The following is a 16,808-nucleotide window of genomic DNA, read 5'->3' on the forward strand; positions in this document are numbered from 1 at the left end:
GATCCATATGCTATAGATATTTTATATGGGCTTATTTTACACTGTGTTATGACTTCTAGCTAAGAGAGAGTCTGCAGTAGATGTAAAATGCTACTGTTCCAATTAGACACGATTTTATGCACCCAGGAGTTAGTGACTACAGGCACAAGGCAAATGAGAGACCAATCTCACAGCAACTGAAATAGTTAAAGGTAATAGCAGTTACTATCTAATAAAGACCCACACATCTCAAGGAAGGTAGATCTTACATTGAATTTATATTAAATCCAATCTTCCTCTGACAATCTGGAAAAACAATTTCTGGAAAGAGCCACCTGATTATTCTGGTAGAAACTGAAAACCACAAGTATGACCAGTGCTTTGGAAGAAAATAAAATTTTTGTCAAACCACTTTTTATCTTCACAAAATACTAGAGAGCCAGAAAACAGTTTATTGGGTTTTAAGGACACGGAAGACTTTAAATGAGGAAAAAAAAAATTTAAGGTATCCAGACTTTTTTCTTAACAGTTCTTGAAAGAAGGTGGGGACAAGGGCAAGGGGGTTAAAAAAAAAAGGTTCAGAGAAAAACACTCATGCCATGTGCACTTATAAAAATTGATATCACATAGTAGAACTTTTTTTTTTTTAGAAAATTCATTTGTACATATACAAATCAAGGGTTTTTTCATCTGACTAAAATGAGGATAAAAACCAGCATGATTTTCATATTCTAAATCTGCTTTCAAATACATCATTGAAAAAGCCACATGCCAAAAAAATCTGTAAGCAATAGCATGATAGTTCATTCTACCACATTTTTCTTCACCAGCGTGGTAAATTACTGCTCTGACCTAAATTTTCATATGTTTATTGACTGGATTGTTTACTACCATATAATAAACATTGTAACACCAGTATTTATGTTTTAACTAGGTTTTTTGGGGGGTTGTGGTTTTTTGGGGTGGTTTTTTTTTTTTTTTGAGTCCCTTGCATCTGAGACCATAATCAAATTACACAGTACAGCTCCCCAATTACCTCCCTGCTTCATTATATTTACCTGTTTTTCCCTGGCAGACGCTGTTTGCGGTGCCATCTGGAATGCATACTGTGGTCTCCCAAACACAAGCCTCAAGCCAGGGAAGTGATGGGCACATTAAAACCAGTATCAGGCACTGATCTACCTACCCAAGTGCTCCTGACAGCTCTATAGATTGCCATAACCAGCATTGCACCCGTCTTTCCAGGGCCGGAGGTTAAAGAACAGCGAACGCAAGCAGTGACAGAGGAAGGTAGGGGGATAGCAATGAATAAATACCAATACGGTTTAGCGGTGGGGAGAATTTCAGTATCAAAACATAAACACGAATGGGGGAAAAAAAACCCCAGTAATTTCCTGTTTATCATTACTACTGTATTTGGCCTAAAATATAATATTTTTCTGTTCTTTATGTCATCTTGCTACCTTTATGCAATATGCAACAACCATATCAACTCAAACTATGTTTTTCATTCTAATGCAGATGTAAAATTTTGCTTAAACACAACAATAAAGGGTTGATATTTGCATACATTGGATTTGGTTGTCCAAGCTGAATTTAGTTATCTGTCAATCAAAATTATCTACACATAAGAGTCAGAGCAAGCCAGTCTGCAAAGCCACAAATATGGTATTGTGGGTACAAATAGGAGGAATATGATGGCCATCAGTAAGCACTTGTTTATTTGCCGTGAGATTTACAAACTAGTCTTAGATAAGGACATGGAAAAGATTAAAACAATATACAAATGTTAATCTAGAAGCAGCTATATATTAAAATTAATTTTGGTATATTTCACCAAATCACCTCTTATCAAATATATATCTGTAAACAGATAAGCCTTACACCATGCCTTTAGAATAAACACACTTCGAACATGCAGAGCAGCAACTCCTAGAGCACAGGAGCCCTTGTAAAGCCCTACTTTCCCTGTGCAGAGCCTGGCATCGAATAGCGTTTTCTGCTACACTCCAGCTTATTGCAAACATCCTAACAGCACATGGATAAGAGTGGTCATAGGCAGCTGGGAGCGAGACCACACTCATCCAGACTCTGGTAGCAAGTAAAAAGACAAGAAGAAACCTCCCACTTGCAAGTACGTGCATATTGCTGCCGTGCCACCAAGTCCTTGTACTCGGATGCTTGCCAGACCTGTATGGCCAGTGCTAACCATCCTTTAAAAAAGCACCCAGGTGAGGAGGCTCTACAAGGCCAGAAACTCACAGAAGGACTTCACCTCCTTAAACTGTTGCTGAAGCAAAGGGCGCTTTTCCTAATAAAAGCCAGTCCATTGAAAGGTCAAGTCAATCCTCATATAGAAATGACCTGAACATCTGTGAAACATGACATTTATTCCCCCTTCTTGTGAATTCGTAGAAGATTCTAAGAGCAGCATCTCCCTCAAATTCATGGAGAAGATCTATTCCTGGTTTTCAACCTAAAATAGATGGTATCTGGTGTAAACTGGGAGAAGGATGACTAGTTCACTGCTTGGACTATTTTTACTCTTGTGAAGTAGGTATTGCTACAGGAATGCATCAAAGTATCTAAGCAAGAGAAATTAAAAAGTTTGGAGTGTACAGTAGTCAGTAGAGTTAATGTGATTTTTGACATTCTGGAATGTATTTCATTCCATTTAGTGACAACAGCAATAATTAGATTTCAGTTTAACCTCCAAGAGACAACCTAAACCTGGAGCAGTGGATTTGTTCTTCTGTTGACTTCTCACCAAAGGTATGTTGATAACTCACAAGCCCACTTAGGGAGGAGGTACAGTAAAGGTCAGTCAACATCAAAGGAAAAAAACACTAACAAAGTTGCCTTAACCTGTTTAGTAAACTTAACAGATTTTTGCCTGTTACACAGTACCAGGCTCCCACAAGATACAAATCTACCAGCTGTGAACCTCACAGCCATTCAGTAGCACTCTTATGGATGATTATCTGATTCCATGCCTTTTCTAGCAATTTCAATGCCACAGTTACCATTGATGCTGATGCATGGTCTGGATACATGCCTGATGCTCCCCAGGGTGATATGAATCACAACTGCCTCTCTGTGTCACGCTGAGTCCAGTATGTAACATAACCATCACCAGCAATCAAGCAGCAACGCAGCGATTCTAACAGCGTGCTGGTACCCCTGCAAGCAAGGAAGCCTCCTGCTATGATAACCATAAAATGCTCTCTTAGGCATAAGATCTAGGTGTTGCCCAAAGCACACAACAAGGCATTGTGTCTGACTAGTTTATGATCACCAGGCCTTTCACTTCAATTTTGGCTGAGAGATTTCAGGGGGTGGGGGGGAGCTCAGAATATTTTTGGAAAGGTTTCATCTACATCAATTGATTTCAAGGCAAAGGAGCTCAGCCGTGTGGGATTTAGTATGGATAGCACTGTCATAATTAATCAGACAAATCACACCATCAGCAGGATTCTATGAAGACCAAAAGCAAAATATGTGAAGCAACTCAGAAGATTAGGTTTCTCACCCTTAATTCAAGTCTACAACAAGAATCTCAAATGACAAAAAACTTAATTATATTATGAAAAATAGGATTGATTTTTAAATGCAGTACAGCTCTTGGGTCTCTTTATCCCAATGATTATTCACTACAGAGTGGTGGAACAACTAAAGTCCCTTCAAATTCTACAATAGGAGTCTTACTTTGTTGAGCTTTGAAATCGAGAAGAGTGAATGACTAAAATCAGAGGTCTGCATTAGGAGCATTTTGCCAATAGAGCAATCCTGGTACACCACTGTGGCAAAGCACTAAGCATGTAATCAGCTATATCGGCAACGGTCTGCTTTGGACTCATACAGGAAAATAACCACTTATTAGCAAAACAAGCAAGATCAGTAAAAGAACAGTTTTGCAAGTAAAATAGTATCTGCCTTAGAGGTTTCTGCTGATGCAGCTTTGTCCAAGTGGGATACTACACCACTTAAATACCTCCAAATTGACCAAGTTACAGCAAAATATACTATAGACTTGGCTTGTATTCTGCTCTTAATCTTAGCTCAGTATTTCACTCAAAATATTTTGATCATTTTCTATCCCTAGTGAGTAACAAAAAATGCTCAATTCAACTTGCCAAGTTAGCAAAATACAAATGTCCTTTTTAGTACAACATCCAGCTCAAAACATGGAGAATGCAGCATTCTTGAGGCAAAGAAAATACTGCTAGGCAAAGCAACAGTACACACTATACCAAATCACAGTTACAATCAATACATTGATCAGTATCAGTCATACAGGTGACGTACTGCTTAGTTCACAGCCTAGCGCAGGGAGCACCCATGACCTTGGGGTGCTTCCAGACAGCCCCAGGACTAACGGGCTGCCAAACTCATCACACCTTGCACTGCGACTGGTGTCACAAGCCGTTATACAGCTTGAAAAATCCTTGCGCTGCCTCCCTTCACCTGGACCGTCTGTGTGCATCACTGAGAATCACCAGCATAGAGCACTCTCAGAAGTGGCAGATTTTCCACTGGGGAAAGGGGGAATGCACAACAGCCGCTCCGCCCCAGTCGCATGAAGCGGCACGTACAGTAGCTTATGGGAGAGGATATGCAGAAGAAGGGGACAGTGCTGGTGTTCCCTCTCCTAACACTGGAAGATCTCCAATCTTAGAGATAGCAAAGGTAATAGTAACAGGTAGCAAAGTCCATGGCAGTCACGAGGCTTATGGAGCTACTGCTCTAGGCGTGTAAATGAGTCCCCTGGAATTTAGCAAGGGGGTGGAAAACTATACAGGACACTTCTAGGCAAGAAGACAATTGATCAACGCATAGAAATTCAGCAGTCCAAGAACTCCACAAAGATGTGTACGGGCCCTGGCTGCGAGTCAGCTGTGGAGGAAGCACACTGCAGAGTCACAGCCAGCTACGGACAGCTACATGAAATTAATTCATTCAACTGCTGCGCCGTTCCCCACAGTCCATTTAACTGACTTTTGTGTGGAGGTAGGGGAATTTCACCTTTTATATAGATGCAGCTGGAAAGACTTTACACACAAATTATTCCCAGTACCCAACACATACTCCAAGTAGCACAAGCCTGATTAAATGGTACATGATACAGCATCTTAAACGACTCTGCATCACAGTCTGCAACCTCAAAGATGGCACGAACCCAACGTCACTTATGAAACTATAACACAAAGTTCAATGCAACTGTAACAGGCAATGGCATCTACTTGCATGAGTCTCCTGTTGCTAAATGAGCAGAAAACTTTGAAGTGTGACAGGCTGTGTCTTTTCCTTCTTGTTGGTCTTGTGACCTTTACTCCCTACTTACCAGAAATTAAGGGCAAATTCTAATTATGTAGTCTTTGGTTCATATGGTGCTTTGGTTTTGTTGTTGTTTGTTGGGTTTTTCAAAACAACAACACAGGATTGCTTTATACCCTAAAATAAATTAAAAATTGTCACCTTCCTATTGCACTCAGGTAGAAGTATGCTTTATGCTTCCATTGTCTTTTTCCATAAAATTATTGTATTTTCTTTTCGAAACTGTGTGTGTAGGTATGTGCACATATGTACGTGTGTGTACATGACCATGGAACTTTAAGACCATGAACAGCTGACAAAAGTGTGGTACAAAAAATTAATTTTACAAAATATAATGCAAGTTTTCTGTATACCAAGACTTTGCTAAATCTTTGCATGTTTTAACTGGAGCAGTATTCGTCTTAAAGGTAAAAGCAAATCAGTATAAATACTTTAAATTGACTACAGATTCTCCTAAAATTCCTTTAGCCTGAAGTCAACAGTTTTGTCATAGATAAGTCAGAATTTTAGTGATATTGCTCCATCTGGATGCAAAAATAGGAGTTGTGTCACTTTTGTATCATGAAGCCCTATGGCTAGGTGGAAGAATTAGATTGCTAAACAAGTTAAGCCTTAAACTTAAGCAAGGTACAGTGCTGCACAGAGGTCTGCTAAGTAGCCAACTTAAGGGGAAACCCCGACCCCCCACTCCTCCCCCCCAAAAAACCCCAAAAACCACCCACAAAACTTCAGAGCACGATTTTGAGGCTTGCTCACAGAAATCCTTTTGGGGGATAGAGGAAAAGTGAGGGACAAAATATTATCTGAAAGCTTCATTTCCAGTAAACTCTGAACTTATTTTGCAATAAAACATTATGTTTGATGACTTTGTTATTTAATCTTCTACTTATTTGAAAAGCAGATTTAGTTCTAAATAAAAGCATTGTTTGGAATTCATTGAGGAAGAAAACGAATATGAAAGATTTCAGGGTTTCCAAAACTACCTTTTATCCTTCTTTTTAGATAAACACATTCACTAATTTTGCTAAACATTTGAAAATAATCTAGCTTTGCTTCCAGAAACAGCCTTTTTCTTTTTTTTAAATAAAAAATAAAATTAAATGATGGGAATTCACCAGTAGCCATCACTATGGACACACAAATTTTCAAGGGAGAACCGTCCTCTGTATTTCAACAGCATCACTATACAAAACAAGCCTCACGTTATTTTAAAGAAAGGCTGCAGCCATCTCGTACTGCTGCAAGTAAAGAGAGTGTGCTCGTGACTCGCTGCCCCTGTTTGGCTGCAACTCATCAGTGCCGGCAGCCCTAATCTGCTCCCAGCCATTATGACCAGCAGCTCTGAAATATGGATTAGGTCTAGCCTAAGTACTCCGTGCAGGGAAAGAACTCCTTGAGCCCTTTATTCCCTACGGAGTACCTGTGCAGGAGAATAAATCAGTGATGTGAAAGAAAACATAAAATCCTTCCCAGTAAAATTTGCAGATGACACAAAAGATAATAAAATGGTAAATACCAGGGAGTTGTCAGTTCCACAGATTGCATGGCAGTCTGGGCTCACCTGAATAAGATGTGTTTTAACACAGCTGAGCACAAAGCTGTCTGTCTAGTAACTAAGAGCACAGATTCCAAACAAAGACAATATAATAACCTAGGAAGAGGCATATGGATGATAGTGGATAACCAAATTAATATTAGCCTACAGCACAATACCCTGGCTGGAACAGCAAAAAAGATCCTTTGATGTACAAGGAAATAAACATGGAGAAGCAATAGGAAAGGATTATATAAATCACTAGCAATGTTGAGACAGAGAATCTGTTTCAAACAGCATGTAACAACGCAGTTCTAGTTTATATCTCTGATCCCTGAGCACTACCACTGGAACAACTAATGGACTAGACTTCATCAGACTAGGAGACTTCATCAAAGAGCTACAAGAAGCAGTCAAATTCTGGAAAACTTGTCTTGTGAGAATGAGAAACCTCTGTCAATGAAGAGGTTAAAGGATCACTGGGTTACTGGCTACAAATATCTAAACGGGGAGGAGGGGAAGAACTGAACAGTATCTTGAATATTCAAGGGAGACTTTTCAGCTTCTTAATGCTGGATTTGATATGTTTCTTCTACATAAAGAGCTAGAAAACTTCAGACTAAAAATAAGGTAACAATACTTTAACAGTAAGTACAGTTCATCTAAAGAAAGGCAGGATTTTCTTTCACCTAAATTTCTTATAATCAGGATTTTCCTTCTAAAAACAAACAGAATTTGCAAGACTATCTTATATTGTTCTTTTAAATCAAAAAAATAGCAAAGCACTGGAACTCTACTTTTCAAGAGGTATACCTGAAATGGTCCAGGATAGCTTTGTCACTGCAACCCATGGCACTTACGTGAGGTTTAGTGCAAGTATTTTGGCTACCTCCTTTTATTTGAGGGGTAATCATTCCCCCCTTTCCCCGAGTTGTGGGATAATCATAGAAACTGTTAGCCAAATGAACTTCTCTTGCTCACTGCTTTCCCAAGTACTATTTTGGATATACTTGGTATTAATGCTTCTGTATTTGTGCAAAGCAGCAAGTTACTGAAAGAGCATGGGAAAAGTGAAACCTTGCTGAATACACAGAGTAGCTCAGTCACAGATAATTTGAATTGATCTCTCAATTTCTGAAACAAGTAGCATGACCGGGGGGGGGGGGGGGGGGAGGGGGAGAACAACACAAAAAACAACCCCTCCAAACAACTAAAAACCCACAAAACCAAACAACACACAAGAAGAACCCTTCATATCTGAAGTGAAAATGAAACAATTTCTGTGGAATATCAAAAAACCCTGTGTTAAGAGAGAATTAGCAGACTGTGAATAATAGCCTATTGAAAGGGTGTGGTTGTGGGACCTGAAGACCCAGCCAGTTTAACAGAGATTGCATGCAAGACAGCAAGAGGTAATTGCCTAATTGGTCAATTGACCAATACCAAATTCACTTCAGCATAGATATTACAATTAGGTACTGCAAAGCTTAAGTGAATCTTCAAAATTTGTATTAAACTATAAACTGAATAGGATTTTGTAAACCTCAACATGGTCCTTTATTATTCAGTGGAAGAAAATTTTCAGGTAACGTATACATCGCACTGACTCTCTACTCAGTCTACGTTCCATTAATCTCAAAGTAAAATTCTAAAGCCAGTGCAACATCTAACTGTGTCATAATAGAAATATAAGTATGACAAAATTTCTGTTATTGAAAAATTACATTTTTTGAGTGCTGTTCTCTGAAATGCTCCAATCAGCCAAGGATTAGATGTTCAACTTCATGCTAGCCAGTGATCATTAATCATTTTAAAGTGGCACAGCTCATCTCATTTCTCACCCAGAGAGGGCCCACTCTCATATCTTACGTGTAAGGAGATGCTGGCTCACTTTTGGAAGTGTTTTAAACTTGGTTAAAGACTTTTTTTTTTTTAATTCCTGCAAAAGACATCTAGAACAGCTCAGTACAGAGAACCTGCAGATATGCTTAAAGCTACACAAAGGTGAGAGCAGACGTAGGCAGCTGCAACAGGGATAAAGTTTTGCCAGGCAGCCGCACACTGAGGCTGTAAGAATCAGGTGATTTATACTGCATGAGTTCGCAGTGGTTTCTCTGCCATTTGCTGATAGAAAATGAATTAGGTTATTATAGCTTTCAATATTTCCTAAGAGGTCAAATTTGTGAAGAGGAGATGCGTAGAATTTTCTTCAGATGCATCTATTAAATTCACATTGTGAGGAGAAAAATGAAGATGTGAAGTGGGAGAACACCACCCCAAAGAAAGATCCACTGTGCAAGAAGATGGGGGGCCTCTCCCTTCTGTGTTACTAGAGTAGATCAAACTAAATAGCAGCTTCTTCAGTACGTTCTCTCGTAGGTTAACCCCTAAACATGGGAAACTGAAGTCATCGTTGGAAAAAACCTCACCTAGCCTACAGCATTAGCTTGAATGACAGCCCTGTTACCCTACATGTTACATATTTTTCCTGCAGCTAAAATAATTGTTTCTGATCACTGTATCTTTTCCTCAGCTACATGATATCAGATGAATCAGGATATACAAACAAAAGGTCAGAAAATTCTTACATCTAAGTCAATTTACGTGCCACACCACCACTAAGAAACAAAAAAGATAGAAAAAGATAGTGAATTCTTGGCCATTATCAACATCTCTGTGATGCTTAAATGACTATAAGGACCTGAACCAGCAACCCAGCTGCAGAAGAGCCAACAAGGGGTTTAACCCACTGTCACAACACTGTGAACCTCCGCTTGGATCCACTAGCTCCTCCTTTGCAGGTCTTTTACTGCTTTGTCCACGTTAAGGTGGCGATGAGCACTGCAGACTACAACAACCCTGAGAAATCCTTCATCTTCCCATGTTCTATATCTGGTTGAATTCCCTCACTAGAAACCCTGTTATTTGGCCCATTAAAAGGTTTATCTTCTCATTTGTGTTATCTACCAGGGCCATGAGATTTCTTGGGCATACAAAGCAATTCTGGTTTTGTTTTATCCATTTCATAAATAAACAAATCCTAAGTGAAACCTTAGAGGCTGACAGGAATGGTTTAGCCCTTTTCTCAGATGTACAAATATTTATGGTTTTGAGTCAACATATAGTCTGAGGGAAGCTTATTTTGGTCTGTTAAGATCAGCTGTTTCGAGCATTTACAGGCTCATGATGATAATGTATAAATGACCAAGCTACACCTTCCAAGACAAATTGCTGCACTTCTTAGGCTGAAATCAATGAGCCTTCTGTTCTGTGCCCATTTTACCAACTTGCGGACTAAATGAAGGAAAAAGAGCTAAAAAGACCATAGCTGTATTTCTAGGATTTACATGAGCAAGGTGTTTTCCTTACATATTTATTCCATGCTCTTGATTTCAGAGGAAATACCTTACTGTAAAACTCTCCCCTGCTCTCTGGACTGCTGAAGAGAGACATGACCTTAAGTCTGCTTAATACGGAGAGGAAGAAATGGTGAAGACCCTTGCTTTGGAAATAGCACACAACAGCCACCAAACTGAGAATTTCCCCTCATGACCCGGGTGATACTCTGAAGGGCCACTTCACGAATGGAATAACTTCCAGGCTGAGAACAAAAAACCCTGCGATATCCTCTGCTTGTACACAACAGAGACTCCCCACAGACAAGGAAAAAACCCCTATCTTGACATGCCATTACTCCTTGTAATTTAGCAACAAATAAAACCAGGGCATGGGCAGGGAGCTGTGCTCCTCTTGGGCTATCTCTGGAGATCTTCTACCCGGGCTTTGTTCGCTGTTTGACACTCCATAAAGGTGAACAAGAGTGCAAACCATAGGTGTCTAAGCAAGCAGAAGAAAGGATTTTAAACCTGGGCAAAAGGGAAAACCCTTGGCAGTTTGGTTACAGTGAAGCAGCTAGAACTGAACAAGAAATATTTCTTTTTGTTGTCAGTTTTGGCTGACATCACAAAAGAAGAGCTTGGACATTCCTGGCTGCAACTGCGGGGACTGGAAATGAAAAGGGGAAATATTCAGCAGTTGATAGACAGCCGTATTCCAGGCCAGTAACTGACAGGCCTCTGATTTTAACCTCCATAGCTCAAGACATGTCATCTATTTCAAAAATCACAATAGTAAGATCTTTTAAGAATGCTTGGTGTGTTAGCCTCTACCACTAGTGAACACAAAAACAATTTGTAATTATTTTCAAGCTTACTTTAGAGCTTTTTAAAAAGCATATTTACATGCTCAACCACCTAAAACAACACAGACCCATGGCAACCAAGGTGGCAGACAACAGCAGAGGAAAAAAAAAAAAAATCTGTTTTTTCACCATCAGCTTTCAAAACTGTGTGTTCTACTCTGTTCCAAGCAGGATGTCTAACAGCAGCTAAGATTCAATTGCAAGAGGATTCTAAATAGCCTAGAGGAATCTGTATTAAAATATTTACTGTCTTGCCTATTTTATATATACTAGCTAATGTATTCATTAGTCCAGCTTCTCAGAAACTGGTGTTGGAAAATAATTTTCACTTTTTTTTTTTAATAGTACTATGATGTCTTTACTAATCTACACCTTTAAGAACTCTTACAAACTGTTATTTCTAGTATGTATTAGCACTAAGATTTAATTAAAAAGGTTACTTCTCTAAATGATTTTTGAAAAATATTTTTGGAGCAGGTGGTCATGGTATCATCCTTTCAAACTTTTACAGAAAGGGTCAGAATATCTCCATTTCAACTGCTAAGTAGCTTTACACAAAATACCTTTAGTAGGTATACATGGTTAAGCATAAATCCCGAGTAAGCTCTCTGCAGACTACTTCTTTAAATTTTAAAATAGGTTGGAGAAAAAACAGTCAAGCTCCTAAATCCAGATTTTTTCGTCCTGTCCTACTCTGTATGGCCAGTCTTTAAAATTCCTTTAACTCTCAGAATAAGCAGGTTGCTGGTTTGTGTCCAGCCCAGAAGTTATCCTACAGGAAAAAGGAAGGTCACACAGCCCTTTCTGTTGAACACCACGCGGCCTTTTTACATCCATTCTCCCTAGAGAACGGTATCTAGTGCCAAACGTTCACATGTCTTGTAGCACTAAAGTATAAAGCTTTAAAAGTGTCGTGAATATAGCTTTTTTTTTTTTTGGTCTTGATTAGTGAGAAGTTTTCAGTAACTTGTTATATCATCGGAAATGAATTACTATGAGGAAAAAGTACCAAAAACATCCATTGGGAAGATGACAGAAAGAATGCCTTGGAGAGCTTAAATAAAGTGGAAGAAGTACCAAGAGAAAATTTCGCTAATCAAAAAGCACTCACTCTCTTCTGTTCAAAGACTTAGCCAGTAGTTTTCTAAAATAATGTATGCTTTTTACAAGTGGGGTGAACTGGGATATAATACTTCAAAATTCACATTTCAGGTATGACAAAACAGATGTCAAAACCAACACTATTTCATCACCTGTCCGATTTTTGGATTTTTGACCTTTTTTTTTTTTGAAACACTATTTGCCAACGCCTATTTGCAACTGTATACCTACTTATAAGTGAACATCTACTATTCCGTTTTGTGATCAGCACAGTTAGTTGGTTTTAACTATACTGACTATAAATTCTATGTAATTAAAAAAAAATCAAGATAATCCACTACATTGCAGCAGAGTGAAGCCATCACTGTATTTAACACCCAGGACAAACTGTGCCAAGTTTTCTTACTTCCACAAAGTTTCAAAATCTTGAAGTTGTTCTAAAAACTGATATAAGTAGTGCACAAGTCTGGTTCATACATTTAAACAAATAAATACATTATTATCCTTACTGAAGTTACAAGAAAAGTAAAATCACGGAAGTTCTGTGGTGACATTTAAAACCAAGCTAGATCAAGACTATTTCAGTTACTCTGGACACTGCCATTATTTGGAGAGATAGAAGAGAAAAACCATCAAAACTTCAAAGTCTTCAAAAAAAAATTTATAAGTCAATGTAAAATCATGAATAAATCATCTCTCACACCAAAAGCAGACATTCACAAAAAAGCCAAGCAAGAGGTCAGATTTTCCTTTTGGCTCACCAAGTTACATTGATGCTGTAATTATGTTGATAAATCTAGATTTCTTTTTTCCTCTCACTTCTATAAACCAAAATGACACTCTTCATTTACACTGGAAGTAACAGCTCTTACTGATGTGGTTTTACCTATTACTAAAAGAAAAGATTCAGGAAACAAGCAGCAGGTTACGGAATAAAAAGAGGGAATGACAAAGTATGACCTAAAAAAAGTTAAAATGATTACGACTGCCTTGCCAAAGAAATAGTTTGTTGCAATGTAGAGTATGACTGATTTTTAGAAGTTAAGGGGGGTTTGGAAAATGAAATCTGTTATACACAAGATGATAATGATAACACTGGGATACAAAACAAGAATATAGGTGGAGTGTGAAAAGTAAACACCAAGTGACAGAAAGCAGATTCAAAATCCAGCCAGATAACAGAAGATTCATAATGCATTTGCAACACATTAATACAAAATGATCTACAACATACCTGTCAAATATATACTTTTCAAATCTACGTAGAAACAGATTATTAAATCCTTACTACAATAAAACAGAAACTTCACTGATTGTAAAAGTAACAGAAGAAGTCAAGCACGTTGCATTTGCCTGCCCGCAGCAAGAGCGCCTTTGTCAGAAGCGCCAGGAAGGATCTTGAGTTCCACACAAAAGCAGGCTCTGCTCGGGCAGCGGACAAAGGCAAACGACTGCAAAGCAAGAGGACTCAACTTCCATTTAACTGTCCTGTAAGGTACATACTAATTAGCTGCACAGCTATGAAATCCTAGCTAGCATGTTAAGTCTGCTACATGACAGTATAATTTGACTTCTTAAAGGATTATGCAAATTACAACTCATCATTCCATTACACGAGTGAAAAAAGTGACAGCTAATTTATACATAACACACCTTTCAAATCCCTAAGATGTGAAGCACCTGTGCAATACATTTTGCCTAGATTTTTCTAGCGTATACATTCTTGTTTATTGCACTGTACAGAAGCATATCTAAGAGATTTAGTAAAGTCATCGGGTTTTTTTTATTCGCTTTTTAGCTCTTAGAGCACAACCCCGAAGAATTAAACCACACATTTCTGTCCCTGCTGAAGAGGTTTTGCACCCAAGTAGCAGTGTACGGTTTCAACACACGTGTCATTTCTGAATAGCGGGAGAGCACGAGCACTAAATGCACGAGCTAGAGGCAAGACTCACACAGATTTCAACATACTTCTGGTAGGTAGATTCACAGTAGATTCCGTCATATCGGTAGATTTTCCTACATTCTGATTGGTTGGGCAGAGGATGCTGGACAGTTATTCTGTAGAGGCATCAAAAACAGATAGACATGACTAGAGGTTCTCTACAGGTAACTGTAATGCAGGACAAATCAGTATGTTGAAATTTATTTTTTTTATTTATTTTTTTAAAAATTAAACACCTTTCTGATCTCTTTAAATCAACTGCCTTGTGCACATAACATCCAGAATTTCCACTTTTCAAAATTTGCACTGAGAGTAAACTAAACTTCAGTTCTCCACAAGAACAGTATTCCCCCCCCCCATCAAAGTGGAAGAGATAAAGAATTTTATGAACCAAATTGATACTTCACAGAGGTTATGTATATACAATAGTGCTTATAAAATTGATTATTTATTGTTTACTGTTGCAATCCTTCGGCAGGCAGAACATCCATTTTTATCAGCTGGGAGTTTGTCCAGACAAAGACCAAATAACCCTCCAATTTAAAATGTCAACAGCAATTCTCACATTTGCACAGAATGAGGATGTTGTGGCATTATGAGGACTGTGATTGAAGGTGCTCAGCACCATCTGAATAATGCCATATGTTCTCGGATCGACTGAAAGAAAATGAAAGTGATTGGCAGCAATCAGGAGGTGCACAGCATCTTGTAAAATCAGGCCCTAAAAGATTTGTCAATCATTCTATTATTCATCCCTCCCCAACTCCCTGTTAGCAGAAAATATAATTTGGCTATAAAAATTCAATGTTGTTTTTAAAATATACTTGGGAATTGCACACAAAACAGTACCCACCAATTTTCTCTTTTTTTTTTTTTTCCTTCCTCCCTCTTCTCTGGAATAAAAACATATTTTAGATGCTTTTGTATCTTCCACAAATTAATACTTTTTTCGCTTTTAATATAATGGTAGTTCACTAGAGTAAGTATAAGTTATTTGAGAAATTTTACACATTTTTCAAATGTAGAATTTTAGGCTGTGAATTTTTTTAAAAATAAATATTCTTGTCAATATATAATTATTATTTATTATTATTATTTTTACAGTATTACATCTATATAGCTCTAAGCTAGCCTTGTTTTTTAAAATCACATATTTGTTTCAACAGTAATTTGAGACTGGAGGTTTGAGAAAGAAATTAGTATCATTATCCAGCAATGAGCTTTGCAAGAAAATGGAAAGTTATCTACTGTGGAAACTGAGGGCCTTCCTCAATAAGACACAGAGAGGCGAGCACACACTATCTCAGACCTTAACAGCCCTGGTTCCTCGCTAATTTAAATTGGAAACCTGGTCTGAGCATGCCTCAGCACTGTTTTCAGCCCATGGGAACCTACACGCGGGAGGGAGGAGATGGCTACGTGATGAAGGCAGGACCAAACACCTCCAGATCCTGGGATATTCCTGCATTCACCGACGAAGGCATCGCCAGAGAGACATTTATTGTGATACCCAGGGCCTTTAAGTGAGATGCCTAAGCACCATACACAGTGCATGAGGAAAGCTAAGTATCTTAAAATGGGATTTGCAACACAAGTGCTAGCTGCAGGGAACCATGCAAGCTAGTAAAAAAGAAATCCGGAAGAGGAGCATTTCCTCTATGTTGTTTGTGCTCAAGACACACAAACACTTCACTTTGGGTCACCCAGAAATACCTACATCAAAGTGAATTCAAGCCTCAAGATCTTCAGTGCACTGAAGTTAATTCTGGGTTGTTTTTGGGTTTTTTGGAAACAAGACTTTTTTTTTTTTTTTTTTTTTTTTTTTTACACAGGAGAACCAGGCTCTCCACACTGCCCGGCTAGAGGACATTCAAACGTACATCCCCCACAGCTCTAAAGATTACCACAGACTCCTTCATAACAACTATTCTAAAGCGAGGGACATGTTAACTCCTCCTGCTAAGACAATAGTAATATTAAAAAAAATTCAAAAATTACATCAGGATTTGTCAGATGAAAGAAAGGGAACCAGTAAGAGCATGTTATATTAAGAGTCATTCAAAAATGCATAAGCAGTCCTTGCAAAAACTACCAGAATCCTCCCCAGATGAGTGCCTTCATCACAGGGCTTCAGAATTATGCTCTTTCTTCCACTGGTTCTCTAGCCAAATGAACCTTGAATAGTAATACTGATTATCATTATTACTTGAGTAGTTAAACAAGTGGAGTAGAATGCGGCTCACTCCAGAAAACCTTTACTCTGAAGTAGTTGTGGCATTCCTCTGGGAAGTAGAAGATGTGGGTTTGAACACCCTTGTGATGAAATAGGTCCTAAATAAGTATTTGCTGCACCCAGCTAGTGCAGCACACCTGTCAGCTGGCTTTTGTTTGTTTTAGTTTTTATCATAAGGGCAGTCCTTGCTCTTTTTTCAAATGATGACAGACTGAAACGCAGGAGGCTCCATCTGAACATCAAGAAACACTTTTTTTACTGCAAGGGTGATGGAGCACTGGAACAGGTTCTCCCAGAGAGATTGTGGAGTCGGTCAAAATCTGCCTGGACATGGACCTCAGCAACCCGCTCCGGGTAACCCTGCTTCTCCACCCCAGAGGGCTTGGACAAAAGGTCCCTTCCAACCTCAACCATGCTGTGATTCAAGCCCAGATCAGAGTTTTGGACTGAGAATCACAATCCTACTGCACATCTAGCCAGA

General features: G+C 38.6%; 1 protein-coding gene across 5 annotated transcripts in view; it reads right to left on the reverse strand.

Annotated features, from left to right (window-relative positions):
• The window catches only part of NPAS3 (neuronal PAS domain protein 3), a 628,549-nt gene that overhangs the window by 529,064 nt on the left and 82,677 nt on the right, over nt 1-16,808 (reverse strand). For 3 of the 5 annotated variants that reach the window (XM_075753989.1, XM_075753986.1, XM_075753990.1), the window contains exon 2: nt 14,121-14,210. The exons of the other annotated variants lie outside the window; for them this stretch is intronic. In XM_075753989.1, coding sequence (XP_075610104.1) covers nt 14,121-14,210 — 90 coding nt within the window. The remainder of the gene's footprint in view (nt 1-14,120; nt 14,211-16,808) is intronic. 5 annotated transcript variants of the gene reach the window in all.

The sequence above is a fragment of the Balearica regulorum genome, chromosome 5, assembly GCF_011004875.1.
Source record: "Balearica regulorum gibbericeps isolate bBalReg1 chromosome 5, bBalReg1.pri, whole genome shotgun sequence".
Taxonomy (NCBI): domain Eukaryota; kingdom Metazoa; phylum Chordata; class Aves; order Gruiformes; family Gruidae; genus Balearica; species Balearica regulorum.